Source organism: Hyperolius riggenbachi, chromosome 7 (genome assembly GCF_040937935.1).
Source record: "Hyperolius riggenbachi isolate aHypRig1 chromosome 7, aHypRig1.pri, whole genome shotgun sequence".
NCBI classification, from domain to species: domain Eukaryota; kingdom Metazoa; phylum Chordata; class Amphibia; order Anura; family Hyperoliidae; genus Hyperolius; species Hyperolius riggenbachi.
In genome coordinates, this window is record NC_090652.1 from 251,190,916 (window position 1) to 251,206,315 (window position 15,400).

Here is a 15,400-nt window from a genome sequence, read left to right on the forward strand (position 1 = left end):
ATCAAACTGTGGTACTATGAGTGAGTTGCCATGGTCCTTCTGTGCTGTCACACTCACCGTCTGTCTGCAGATGGATTGTTCAACACAGCTACGCCATCTGACATGTAGTCCTTGACCATCTTCTCCAGGCGATTGGTGTTGGAGGACGTGAAACTGCCCTATTGCTGTTCTGTGGGCTGCTGCATGGGTGTCAGAAAATGTTCCCACTCCAAGGACACTGCCAATACCATTCCCTTTTGGGCACTAGCAGCAGCTTGTGTTCTTTGCTGCCCTCCTGGGTTTGCTGAAGTCAGTCTGTGGGCGTACAACTGGCTAGAGAAGGAGGAGGATGTCAATCTCCTCTCTAAAGTCTCCATCCTCAAGGGCCTGCTGGAATTGTTCCATTTTTGACCTGTCTGACACTTTCTTCAATCACTTTTTTAACATTGTGTTTGTATAAACTGGGTATAAACCCAGTAATTGGTGTTGTCCAGAATAATGAATAATAATGAATAGTGAATAATGCGCGGGCCACGTTCAATGCAGTCTAGCATGAATTGAGCCATGTGTGCCAGAGAATCCTGCCAGACTCCTCTGTCTTCATGTTCTTGTGAGCGTTGTGATTGTTGTGATGCACCATATTCGTCACCAGCATCACTTTCTTCCTCTTCTGCTGTCCATTCCCGCTAAATTGTGGAAGTCCAACGTGCACCGCTCTGTCCCTCGGCAGTGGGGGCATCCAATTCCTGCTCCAACTCCAGCTGTTCCTCGTCCTGTTCTTTGTCATAGCTGGGACCAGCGTTTCCTGAGGCAGGTTGCCTGATGTTGGTATCATCACGCTGATCGTTTTCATCTTCAGATTCCCCCACTTGCATCATGCCAGCGGTTTCCATCTTCAACATTGATTTCTTCAGTAAACACAGCAGTGGTATTGTAATGCTGACTGTAGAGTTGTCACTGCTCAGTCACAAGCAACGTGGATTGCTCAACATTTTGGAGGACTTGGCAGAGATCCAACATGGTGGCCCAATCAGATCCACAGAAGCTTGGTAGCTAGCTGCTGGAATGCGCCTCGGCATTGCGCAAAAGCGTGCTAGCATGTGCAGCGTAGAACTCCAGCGCGTAGGGAGGGACATCACCCAGCGAGCGATGGTGCGCTACATTGAAGCGCTCCTGCATCTCTTGGTGAGTCCTTCAGAAGCGGTACTGGACTTTAAAAAATGTTTTTTTTTTTTTCCTTCAACAGAAGATCTGCCACGTTGGAGTGAGGAGGACGCCGCCGACCCTGACACCAAGCTGAACCCCGGGGAACTCCAAGCAGAGGATCTTCAGGAACCCTCAAGGCTTTGAGCAAGCTGAGGAGGATCAGCAGTCCCGACGAGACCTCTCCTCATATGTGACTGTGTGCAGTGGAGTAGAGCTCCCCAGAACAACCTCTCACTTGTCACTTTGTCACTGGTCACTTTGTCACTTTGTCACTTGTCACTGTCATTTTGTCACTTTGTCATTTTGTCACTTTGTCAGTCACTTTGTCACTTTGTCACTTGGTCACTTGTCACTTGGTCACTTGTCCAGATGATCTCGGTACACCTCCTGCGATTCAAATTCCTGCACACATTGCTCTGGGATTTGGGTGTGATGAATGATGCATCTAACTGGCCACCGGAGGCAATTAAGGCCTTCAAAACATTGAAAGCAGCTTTCTGTTCCGCCCCCATTTTGCGTCATGTTGAGTTGTTGACGTCATGTTCATCCTCGGCCTCGCCTTGCATTTCAGTGCGAGGTGCATTTTCTACAGAAAAAGGTTGTGAATCCGGGCACAACATTTGTGGCTGTTTCATTGAACCTTTCACAGGTAGAAGATTGTGGGGGTGGGAATAGCTCCTCCGAATAGCCCATTGTGTCCTGAACACTACTCATTGCATTGCGCACGCATTTTTTTGTCCTCATGCAAGGCCTGAGTTGCGCCTGAAAGCGTGGCCTTCTCCTCCTGCGCCTCCTCCTGTTCCATCACGTCTGCTGCTGCTGGGTTAGCGTTGCTGCCCGGTCCCTGTTTATTGAACCTCTTATCTTTATTACATTTATGACTGCATGGCGGTACAAAGCATGCTATCCACACGCTTCTTGTCCTCATGCAAGGCCTGGGTTGTTGTGTCTCAAAGCGTGGCCTTCTCCTCCTGCGCCTCCTCCTGTTCCATCACGTGTGCTGCTGCTGCTGCTGCTGCTGGGTTAGCGTTTCCGGTCCCTGTTTATGGAACCTCTCATCTTTATTACATTTATGACTGCATGGCGGTAAAAAGCATGCTATCCGCACGCTTCTTGTCCTCATGCAAGGCCTGGGTTGTTGTGTCTCAAAAAGCGTGGCCTTCTCCTCCTGCGCCTCCTCCTCCTGTTCCATCACGTGTGCTGCTGCTGGTGCTGGGTTAGCATTACCGGTCCCTTTTCCTGGAACCTCTTCTCTGTATTACATTTATGACTGCATGGCGACAAAAAGCATGTTACCTGTGCAAAGAAACATGACATTTTCCACATTTAAAAGACAGTTTTTCCTTTGAAACTTTACAATCAATTTTCTCAAAAACTATAAGCTCTTTTTCAAATATTTTTTTTCCTCTTGTACCCACTCCCAAGGTGCACATACCCTGCAAATTTGGGGTATGTAGCAAGTAAGGAAGCTTTACAAAGCACGAAAGTTTGGGTCCCCATTGACTTCCATTATGTTCGGAGTTCGGCGCGAACACCCGAACATCGCGGCGATGTTCGGCGAACGTTCGCGAACCTGAACATCTAGGTGTTCGCCCAACACTAGTACAAAGCAACATACAATTTCCATTAAAGCACCCTGGCCCATTTGCAATTCACTTTTTTTCCTTAGTTTTCTCCTAGGAGATAATTTTTCATCTTCTGTTTAATACAACTATTTAGCACTGCGCAATTGATTAAGTACTACAAAGTAGGTGAAAAAGTACTGTCAAAATTATTCAGAGGATTTTCTTGCTTGCTGGTGGCTTAAATGGTAACTTATTGCTAAGGTGTTAAAATATCATATAGGAGAAAACTTAGGAGAAAAATTGATGAGCATATGGCCCCCTATCTCTTCTGATTAGTTATACTGTCTGCTCTCTACCTAAACAGAATGAGTCATTAGAACACAAAGTTGGTGAGCGATCATTTCAGTTGTGCCTCGACTTCTTCTTAAACTTTATTTATATTGGGTTCACATATTATGTAGCACTGTACAATAGATACGAGAGACATTGCAGCATTAAACAATGTTACACAGGGACATTATAGCATTCAACAATGATACACAAAAATAGTGATGTAATAACATAGGGATAAGTATAACAGACGAGTCACTGAGTCCGTATGGTGGCGAAGAAGAGCTCTACCAAATAGGCTTGAAATCGAAGGGGTGGGAGGGAGGAACACATAAGGGGGGTGGGTGTAAGGGCAAGGGAGGGGGATCGAGCTATAGAAATGGTGGGTAAGCAGTGGTGAACAGATGGGTGTTAAAGGACTGCTGGAATGAGTTAAAGGTGGGGGCAGGCCTGATAAGGGGAGGGAGTTCCACAAAGTAGAGGACTTCTTCATACCCAATCTGAACTGCAGAGATGAGACACAGGTGTAGATGTTTATATGCTAAATTTAATAGCAGAGACGTTGCAGGTGGCCATTTCTATATCTCCATCTTGCATCACATTTTCTGGACTTGTCATCTGGCCTGATAAATGTGGTCATATCCTGCATACCTACTGCTGACATGTTTCGGACCTGGAGTGGTCCTTAATGTGCTATGATTAAGGACCACTCCAGGTTCGAAACATGTCAGCAGAGTGTTCCTTTTGCTGTTTTGGGATAAGTCCTCAATAAACCTTATGTGACATTGAAGCGGACCCCTTTCTCATTTCCTTTACTCACGGGGTGGTTATCCAGGTCCAGCTCTGTCCGCTGTGGAGTGTAGCGGTATACCTGTCTGCTTTTGTTGACACCTACTGCTATGTTGTGTGCTAATTACGATGTTGTACTCTAGCATAGTTCTTCTATATTTCAGTATTTGATAAGTTGGAGCTTCAATGTTATGATCACATGTTGGATATTACTTTTGGTATGTTTATTTTTTATTTTGTAGGAGTTTCACGCCATCCCTACGTATGATCAATAAAGCTTTATCTATGACTTTATCCACAGTCTGGCAGTAGTACGGAATTTATCCGCTTGCTAATCTTGACATACGCTCAGAACAGACAGGTAGCGGGGAGGGTGAGAATATAAGTAAAATATCCTAGTCATAAAAATATGTTTAAATAATGAAAGATTATAAATTCATAGCAATAAAAAGTCCTAATAATAAACATCATTTTTTGCTTCTTTTTGTCTTTGGCCAGATGTTCAATATAATTTTGGAAAAATTCATTCATTGCCTCTTTTCCATTTGCATTCTGTTCAGCCTGGTAATTACGCAGGCTATGCAATTTTACATTATGTTTACAAGTTTTAAATTGATAGTAAAATTGGTCAGCGTTGTGTGAAAATGTTTCAGTTTGAAAGAGACACCAATGTACGAACTGTGATCAATGCCATCTTCTCAAAATAAATAAAAATCCTGCTTTCAATCAACACAAAATAACTAGAGTGTATCATTAAAAAGAAATGTATTTGGACATGTACCCAATTTCATTCCACAAAGCATTTTTGTAGAAGACGAAGGTATTTTTTTTTGTGAAAGTGCAGTTTCAGAGCTCGGCAATGAAGCACTTCTATAACAAACAGAATCGGCTTACTTGAAGTATAACCCAGTGGCCTTCTTTTGATGCCTTTTCCATCGCTATTTCTGCTATAACTTCCTGCCCTTGACCCAAGGAGATATTGTGAAGTTTTCCCGAGTCAATGGTAAATCCAAGTTTGTCACCTAAGCGATACAAGCAATCACATAAGCGACAGAAGCACACAAGAGTGGCTAAGGATTTATCAGCAGCATATAAAGCACACACAACCGTATTAACCATACCAGAGATGGGATACAGAAATATTTATACAAGGATGTAATGTTGTTCTTACCAAGTGTCTCTACATCCTTCAAGGGATCAACTCCAGGAGACAGTATGAAAACAATGGCAGTAGCTGGGCCACTTTCCTGAAAGGATTTAGCAAATTCTGTCTTGCGTCTCTCCACGTATTTGGCTCCAAGTTTCTCCTCAACAAAATTCCTAAAATGCATATGTAAGTTCAATGGAATTGAGAAGTTGGATGTTCACTTTTATCTCCTAAACATGACCTTTTTTTTTATAACCCCCTGGTTTTATATTTAAACATTTACAAAGTAGATTGAATATGTTGTTGTCTCTGCTCAGTGGCAGCATACCAAATGTCCCTAAATGAAAATATGTGAACTATTGACCTTTTTCTATATCCCTTTGCTCTCCCTTTGCAGTTGTATTCTGCCAAGAAAACTTTTATGGCTGTAATTTGCTTATCAGTGATGTTTACTATATTACCGACAAGGTACCAACAAGACAGAAGCTGTCACTTCCATGCCTAGAAATTAACTCTTTCAGGCAGCAAAATAAAACAAGTAAAACAGCCTGGCTATTAATATGTTTTGTACCGTACATACACATGTTTATCTCATCACGTCACATGTCGCCTCGGGTACACTTTAAGTACGAATGTTGTTTAACTACCCCCATTACCTTCCTCCAACAGCTGCCTCATTTCAGTGTTCTTTTACTTTGAGCTCTAGTCACAAAAGCTTGATAACCGTATCGTGTGCAGATAGCGCATGTTAAGTTTACTGGGATTTACACCATTTACTTTACAAACGTATTGTGTAACTTGCTATATACATGCACCACTTATGTGGCCAATTACAAGAGAAACGTATGTGTGGCACATGATGTAAATAGCAAGTTATGCAGTTTGCATAACTCGCTATGTACATTTTCTTCAGGCAGAAATGAGAATTTCTATAGCAAAATGGCTTTGGGACAAATTCGAGATCATCCCTTTTTAGGGGAGCAAAATTAGTAATGCATTGTAGCTGCATTATTAATCGGGGGGCAATTTTGGCCTAATTTAGCATACCGGATTTATATTAAAATTACACTTCAAGCATGTTTAATGTCTCAATGTCCTCCTGGTGATAGCTGGTTTATATATATTCAAAAGTCTGTCTTTCTTCTGAGTTCAGGAAGCTTTGGATGCATATCAATAGTCATAAAGTCTGCTATGCTTTCTCAGCATAGAGCCATTACCTGATCTCAACTCCTCCCCCAGAGGAAGGAGGGGGTGGGGTCAGCTCTGCGCCCCCTACCAGCTTCTACCTGACTACCTCATATGGGTGATAACTGGATGGAGAGTGGGGGTTTGTATGGCTCACAGACCTGGTGTTCTCTCAGGAAAGCAGCATCTGACAAAGGGCACAACCAACCTGCCAACTTAAAGAGAACCCGAGGTGTGTTTAAAGAATGTTATCTGCATACAGAGGCTGGATCTGCCTATACAGTCCAGCCTCTGTTGCTATCTTAAACCCCACTAAGGTCCCCCTGCACTCTGCAATCCCTCATAAATCACAGCCGTGCTGTGTGGCTGTGTTTACATCTGTAGTGTCAGTCTCAGCTGCTCCCCCGCCTAATGCAGAGCTCCGGTCCCTGCCCCCATCCCTTCCCTCCAATCAGCAGGGAGGGAAGGGATGCAGGCGGGGACTGGAGTTCTTCAGGAGGCGGGGAGAGCAGCAGACTGACACTATAGAGATAAACACAGCCAGCTCTGACAAGCTGTTTGTCAGCAGCGTGGCTGTGATTTATGAGGGATTGCAGAGTGCAGGGGGACCTTAGGGGGGTTTGGGATAGCAACAGAGGCTGGGCTGTATAGGCAGATCCAGCCTCTGTATGCAGATAATATTCTTCAAACCCACCTCGGGATCTCTTTAACAAATATTAATAATGCAAAAATTGTTTATGTTCAAAATATGTTTTCTAACTTTATTCATTGCTAATTATGATGTACTCTACACAATGTGCATTAAAGCAGACCTAAAGTTTAAAAATAAATTCAACACTGTCAGCACAGTCTGTAGAAGTTATATATAAATACAGTTTTGTTGGTTAGCCACCTCCCTCCTGAAAAACTGCCACGGCAGTTTTCTGCTCTGTCAAAGGCTTCAAAGAGATCTTGCCATAGGAGGGCAGGAGGTGACTAAGAGCAGCCCAGGTGTGTCATGTGCCACTGAGCCAGTCAGTCAAAGAGAGGAGGGGTAAAGAGAAGAGGAGTGTAGTGCCAACTACAGTATTCACAGTGACAAACGCACTATGGCGCATACCAGAGATGCTGCAGTACTCCCCTCCTGTTTAATACAGAAATCCCCCGGTTGCTGCAAATTGGGTAAAACAAAGAAGGTGATCAGTCATTGTAAGTTAGCTTATGTCCATGGTTCCTCTGATTGTAACTACCCCAGGCTCATCTAAAGGACAAACAAGAGCACAATGGTGCAGAATCGTATAAGATTTAGAAAGGCAAAATGCTAAGGATGTAAATACGAACAAAGGTGGGGTGCAAATCCTTGCAACCGTCATCAGAGCAGGCGGGAAATTAACCGTCCCCACTTGTTTTTTTAGGTCTGTAACATGAACTATCACCTCTAAAGAGCTATGACAAGACACTTAAAACAGGGGTGGAAGTGCCCAATGCATAAAAATAGGCTAATAAAGCTGTTGATCTTATAAACAGAGAGGTCATTTTACCTCTCTTGAAGAATTTGGACCAGTCTATTGAAAACACTAGTCCAAATTTTTTAAGATAGGTAAGATAGGTAAGATTACTTCTCTGTTTATAAGATCAACAGCTTTATTAGCCTATTTTTTTTTGCATTGGGCGCATCCATCCACCCCAGTTTTAAGTGTATAGTCATAGTGTCACTCTATTTTTGCACTTTGGAATTTACACTTTAGGTCAGCTTTAAAAGAAAAACAGTGAGCCTGAACTAGGGTCTTAAATTCAGAGGTGAAGCTTAGGGAGTTTGGTGCAGGATGCTGTGATTGAGGAGATCTTACTTAGTACTTACAGAGGAAGGGTTATTATAACGATTTCAGCATTTTCCTCAAACACTTTGGAGTTACTTGTCTGCAGAAGTGACATCACTGATCACAAGAGCTTGTGGACAGGGGGTTCCAGGATTTCCAACTTCATGTTTTGGAGACTCACTGTGTAACATACTGTAGCTATTGTGAGGGAAGTTGCTATGTCCACTTATTTTCATAAAGGAAAGAGGATGTTATTGCTCATGTGTACTTAAAGCTTAGGGCCCGTTCTAAATATTGCTACAGGGCCCCATGATTAGTTGTAGTTGTACTTCTGGGCAACTTATACCATACCTAATAGCATATGTCATGCGGTCCGGTCTCAGCGCACGCATCAAGATCATTTTCTGCAGGGAACTCTTGTTATTCCATTCTTGGGGCAATCGTTCTCTCTCTGGACATTCTGATTCGATCACTCTTTTCCACCGCTTTGGGGATCCCTCAATGTCTCTATCTAGACCTCGGAATTCATCCATGAAGCTCATTGTCTGAACAAAAGAATCACAATTACTGCATTGGCATAAGTGGCTCTAAATGTAATACGGACATCAAGACTATCGTAGAGTAGATAAAATACTGTAAACAGTTTACAGTTTAGACAATGTCCTCATTTACTATTTATGCATGACTGTAATGGCTATGACATCACTAGGAGCATATTATTCCATGGAGCCAACACAGTGTACAGAGGAGGGTCCTGTGTGAACTGTTAAGCCAGAGAAGTAATACAATGGAATGGCTTGTCTGGGGGTTCTTGGTATTTCAGGTGAGGACTTAAAAATGCAAGAGGTACACCAGGGTCAAGTAAAACACTGGGGGTAGGCACCCAGTGTATATAAAGGGGGAGGAGGCACCTATTATATATAATGAGTTAACAGTATTCTAATACTTAAAGGAGAGGCAAAGCTTACCTCTCCAGGTGACAACAAAAACCATTGTAACTGGAAACAGAATTTTATTCTGCACAATATTAAGACAACGTGTTTCATGGGCCCCTTACCCGCTGCTTCAGGTCAGTTCAACAATAAAAGTAAATGAGTTGCAGCTGTCAGGAGTGTGACCCTGGGTTGTGACACTGTTCTTCATCTTTAACAACAGGGACAAGTTTGGGTGAAGCTTTATGCTGATTGGCCATGTGAAGATTTTACAGTTATTCACAGATAGCATCTACATATGGGTGTGTGAAACAAATGAAACAATGCTGCCAAACGTAAAATACACGTTATTCAGTTAACCTACTGATTATTTGTATTGTGTTCGGTGTCACTTTAAAGGATATTGCTGAGGAATCTTCTCGGGATCTTCTGGGCCTGCAGGAGCACGTGGCCGTGCCACTTGTGATCGCGCTCAGGTGGCTTGGATTGTTCTGCGCAGCTGCAGAAGTACCGTGTCTGCACAGAACACTCCAGGCCGCGTGCACACGCAGGCGCAGAAGATCTCCATCTGTCGAGGTCGACATCTACAATGGAGGGGATCACCAGATCTGCGGTGAGGGACAGATCAGCTGCCAGGGGCTGGAGGAAGCCCCATGTAAATAGGTCTCGTTTATTTATTTTTTTATCTCCTCAGACACATCCTTTAAGGACAGAAGTAAGGATGTTTGTCTTACCTGCAACTTGTATTCAGATGCTAAATACAGTAATTGTGCAGTGAAAAAAGTCAGAGAGCTGGTATAAAAGAGCTGCTATAATATAAACTAACAGAGGACATCTGTGCAGTGGTTTGCAGTGCCACATGGGATGCAGAGGTTGCAACCACACAGGGGCCCTTGGACTAATGGAGCCCACCAGGGGCCCTCCTTCAACTGCTGTATTCGTTTTTTATTGGTTCCCGCGCTGATAATGATCACTGCTATGTGTTCTTTGAATAGTGGTGATCGTCAACAAACTGTTCCCCATCCCTGCTTACAGCCCTCTGACAAGGCAATAGTTCTTGGCAGGTTTCGGTGCTCAATATCAGTTGTTAAAGAGACAATGAAGCAACAAAAAATTATGATATAATGAATTGGCTGTGTAGTACAGATAATTACTAGAACATTAGTAGCAAAGAAAACATTCTCATATTTTTATTTTCAGTTATATAGTGTATTTATAACATTGCATCATTCGCTAATGTTTGCAGTTTACACACTACTCAGCATTCTAAATGTTTTTACAGAGCAGTCTTGTGAACTATTGACCTGTCCTCTAGGGATAAAAAGAAAATATAGGGACTGACAGTTGAGATAACAAGCTTCAGAAGACAGAGCTGTCTGCGACTTTGAAAGTCGTGGAGCTCAATGACTTTTTTGCATAGATAACAACTGGAGTTTCTTAACTCTTCCTGTACTGGAAACAATATTAGATATATTATATTATCATATCTCTGCTGCTAATGTTTTATTTCTTAGCTGTACTACACATACAAATCATTATATCATATATTTTTTTTTTTTGCTTCAGTGTCTCTTTAAGGACAGAATGCATGAGGGGGCCCAATGTAAACATTTCACTGGGGCCCATAGCTTATCAGCTATGGCACTGGTGGTTTGCGACAACATTTACAGAGTCAAAGAAATACAATTTTAGGTAATAATAACATAATAGATTTCAGACCGGCCAAAATGAAGTCCGTACTCTCCCATTACTGTGACGGGAGTTATACTTTAATGAAACAGGAAAAAGAAAGCGTTCTGCATGCGATTAGGCATACCTTTATAGCACTCCATGCCGAGTTTAAAAGAAAGTCCAACGGACTATTGTAGATGTGGTCAATGTTGAAACGCAGTAAGAAGTCAAGTTCTTGTGCTGAGATTTCTTTATTCATTATCAAAAGCTGAAAGAGTAAAACATACGTAGTTAGATAACTAGCATGCAAAGTGCTGAGTCTGTCATGGGTTCAGGCCAGAACTGATGTGTTTGGGAACAATAAAAGGGGCCCTCTTTTCTCCTTTTATTAGATCAGCTTAATGCATCTGCTGGAGGGCAGGCAAGGTTCATGTGGGATGACCCATGGAACTGACAGCAGTGATGAAATGTAAAGACGGAATGTCTTCTCTATAGAAAGTGCTTCAATACATTTTAGAAAGTGTATAACTGAATGTTGCAGCAAAAAAAGTACCATTTCCACAGTACCGCAGCCACTGACAATACGGCCCAACTTCAGCTATAACTTTCTATTATTATTTTATAACTATTATTTAGTGTTTTTATAGCGCCGACATCTTCGGCAGCACTGTACAGAGTATATTGTCTTGTCACTTAACTGTCCCTCAGAGGGGCTCACAATCTAGTCCCTACCACAGTCATATGTCTATGTATGTATCGTGTAGTGTATATATCGTAGTCTAGGGCCAATTTTAGGGGGAAGCCAATCAATTCATCAGCATGTTTTTGGGATGTGGGAGAAAATCAGAGTGACTGGAGGAAACCCACACATGCACAGGAAGAACACACAAACTTCAGTGCCCTGGCTGCAAGGCGAGAGCGCTAACCACTACACCAACATGCTGCTCATACTATGTCCTCATTGTAGAGAGTCCTCTCATTTCTAGTCTCTGGTGATGTTGCAGAAAGTGCAAAAATCTCTCCAGTGGGTCAAGTAAAGTAATAAACCCCTTACAGAACTATTAAACCTATTGCACACTATTAAAACATGTTTTTATATCTTCCTCTGACGAGTTTGAGAGTGCGGAGTTCAGGTACACTCAACCGGCATTTGGGCTCTCAGAAAGTGATGTAAGCCCCACAAAGCATGTCGAGCTGCCTGGTCTGGAAATAGGATTCCTGTGTTGCAACCTTGATTATTGGTCCTTGTTCGCCCCACTCAATCCTGGGCCAAGTATGAACCCTTATTGCTTGTGCACCTGAACCTTGCTCTGCCAGTACACTTATATGACCTATTTTACGTTCCATCACAGTTATCTTATTGCCAGTGGTGTAGCTAAGAACTCACTTCCACAATCAGTACGAGAGGCTCTCTCTCTGGACAGCTTTAAAAAAAGGCTAAAAACTCACCTCTTTTCCCTAGCCTTTGAGACTGCATAATGCAGGGTCACAGCGCTTTGAGTCCCCAGGGAGAAAAGCGCTATATAAATATTATTGTTATTGTTATTGTTGTTAAGAAGCTGTGGGCCCCGGTGAAAGTTTTACATGGGGCCCCCAAGTGCTATGTACATAACAATTTATATGGCATACCAAAACCATTCAAGGACAACCGCAGTGTCAGAGGTGCAAGAAGGGGATGGGGAACAGTGTGTTAATGATCACTACTATTCAAAGCATCTATAGAAGTGAATATTAACAACACATGACCAATAAAGAGCTAATACTGTGGTTGAGGGAGGGCCCAATGGGGCCCCTCTGGCCCAAGGGCCCCTATGTGTTTGCTACCTTGCACCCCCTATTGCTTCGCCGCCGGGTATTGCACATTTATTGCACATTTCATGCACATGAATTTCTTTCATCATTATGAATTATAGCACTATTGCACTTAAATTTGTTACCTGCTGGTCAGGCCCGGTTTTTCCTCACAGGAGCCTATAGGTACAGATGTCCTGGCACCTTAGACTTGGCCCTCCATGAACCTACAAACCCCCGCCAAACTGCACCACAAGTGCGCTGGCTGACCCAGCTGTCACTTCTCCATTACTTCCCTTGCCCATCATAGGTAGCTACAGGTGTAGCATTGGGTAGCCAGACGTACCCTCAGTATTAAGTAGCTAGAGGTTCCCTCAACTGAAGGGAGATCTTGTCAGTGGAAAGAGCAGGGTCAATAACCTCTTATTTATACTCTCAGCAGGACTCAGCATAGGGAAGTGCTCAGGGAGGGGAGTGAGCGCCTCTCCACCATCAGGCGCCTGTAGACACGTGCCTACAGTGCCTTATGGTAAATCCGGCCCTGCTGCTGGTACAGGACTAGCACTTGCCCATTTGTTTATTAATTATATTTTCATTATTAGATTATTTCACACTATATAACGAATAACGCTTTTGAAACCTGGGTTTCACCCGGAGTGGGGTTTGCTCACGAACCACTTGGGATTCTACAGTAAATACCTTTATTGCTTGATTCATCCAGAGTGCAAAACCATTTTAAAGCGGAACTGCTGTGTATATATGTATTTAGTTTGTTGTATCAAATACATTTTTGCACTACTGCTCAGTGGTCCTGTCTAATTGCCTAATTTCTACATGAAGTTATATTTTCTTGTTATTTAAAATATCAGTAATATCTTCACACTCTCCTTACATAACACTACTCTCCCTCTTCATGCCTAACACTGACCTCCCTCTCTATGCCTGACACTAATCTCCCTCTCCATGCCTAACACTACTCTCCCTCTCCATGTCTAACATTGACCTCCACCCTCTACATACCTTACACTTACCTCTCTCTCAATGCCTAACACTAACCTCCCTCTACATGCCTAACACTAACCTCCCCCCTCTCCATGCCTCACACTGAACTCCCTCTCCGTGACTAACACTAACCTTCCTCTCACACACCTCCTCCCTCTCCATGCATAGCTCTAACCTCCCCCCTTTCCATGCCTAACACTGACCTCCCTGTCCATGCCCAACACTGACTTCCTCACCCATGCCTAGTACTAACCTCCCTCCCCACTCCTACCACTAACTTTCACCCTCTCCATGCCTAACAATGACCCCCTCTCCATGTCTGACACAAACCTCACCCCCTCCATGTCTAACACTAACTTCCCACTCCATACCTAACTCTAACCTACTTACCCATGCCTAACACCTTAACCTTCCTCCCAGGCCCAACACTAACCTCCCCCTCACCATGCCTAACACTAACCTCCTTAACCACTTAATCCTATCTGGACGGATATATCCGTCCATATAGGCTACACTGCTGCCGTTGCCTGGTGCACACACTCCCGCCTCCTTCCGTTAGCTCGGATATCAATTAACAGGAACAAAGTTCCCATTCATTGATCTCCCCGTATGAAAGACTGACACCGTCAATGAGACATCTTTCACAAATCCCCTTCTACCCCATCCACTCATTACTTCCGCTTTGCGGAGGAACTTTCCGCATTCAGAAGTGAGCTGCGAGGGCATCTTGTGGCCAAATAGTAAAATTACATCTGGAAATAAAAATGTCCAAATAATGACTTTTTTTACTTTTAAAATTAGCCCGTTACCTCCCACACTCCCCAATAGGTACACATAATTTTTTTTGTAAACAAACAAAATAAATAAAACATATACAATAAAAAAATTACATAAATAGTTACCTTAGGGACTTAACTTTTTTAATATGTATGTAGTAAAGTATATTACTGTTAATTTTTATATTATGGGCTTGTAATAAGTAATGGATGCAAAACTGAAAAATGCACCTTTATTTCCAAATAAAATATCGGCGCCATACACTGTTAGGGACATATTCTAAATGGTGTAATAACCGGGACAAATGGGAAAATAAAATACATGGGTTTTAATTACAGCAGCATGTATTATTTTAAAACTATAATGGCCAAAAACTGAGAAATAATGCATTTTTTCCATTTTTTTGTTAATCTTCCTGTTAAAATGGATTTATAATAAAATAATTCTTAGCAAAATGTACCACCCAAAGAAAGCCTAAATGGCGTAGATAAAAACATGATATAGATCATTTAATTGTGATAAGTAGTGATAAAGTTATTGGTGAATGAATGGGAGGTGAAAGTTGCTCGGATGTGAAACGACACTGAAGGCTGAAGTAGTTAACCATGCATAACACACTAACTTCCCTCCCATGCCCAACACTAACCTCCCCACTTGCCATGCCTAACAATAACCTCCCTCTCCACGCACCGCACTTACCTCCCTCGTCACATCTAGCACTAACTTCCCTCTCCTTCAGACATCTGATGGCAAAAAAATTGTATGTGATCATTTCGGCTTACAGTATGGTGATGTCTACTAGAGATGCTAGTGAACAGCTTGCCAGCGAATCTCTATGGGCATTCTGGCCGCGTACTACTTCCGGGTCTTAATGTCCCAGAGTAGTACATCTGAACAAGTGTCTGCACGCGTCCTTTAGTACGCATGCTCTGCCCCGGTGGTACGTGTCCCAGATTGCAACGGCACCCCCCGCCGGGCCAGGACATGCGTACTAAAGGACGCATGCAGACACGGACAGGCACACGACACCGGGACATTGCGAAGTAGTACAGGGCCGCTGTTCGCGGCAAGCAGCTTGCGAGCTGTTGCCTACATCTCTAATGTTTACATAGGTATAGGGAAAGGAAGTGTTACATAAAAATGGATTGCGGATTCCAGGCCTCAAGGTAATTTGGTAAAGTGTAACAGACAGGAAACACCAGGGGGAGGGGGGTGGTCCCTGCCCTT

General features: G+C 43.0%; 1 protein-coding gene across 4 annotated transcripts in view; it reads right to left on the reverse strand.

Annotated features, from left to right (window-relative positions):
- The window catches only part of LOC137524955 (dynein axonemal heavy chain 11-like), a 378,600-nt gene that overhangs the window by 106,726 nt on the left and 256,474 nt on the right, over positions 1 to 15,400 (reverse strand). For all 4 annotated transcript variants that reach the window (XM_068245507.1, XM_068245505.1, XM_068245508.1 and 1 more), the window contains 4 exons: positions 10,749 to 10,871; positions 8,352 to 8,545; positions 5,041 to 5,189; positions 4,764 to 4,891 (listed from right to left, as the gene is read on the reverse strand). In XM_068245507.1, coding sequence (XP_068101608.1) covers positions 4,764 to 4,891; positions 5,041 to 5,189; positions 8,352 to 8,545; positions 10,749 to 10,871 — 594 coding nt within the window. The remainder of the gene's footprint in view (positions 1 to 4,763; positions 4,892 to 5,040; positions 5,190 to 8,351; positions 8,546 to 10,748; positions 10,872 to 15,400) is intronic.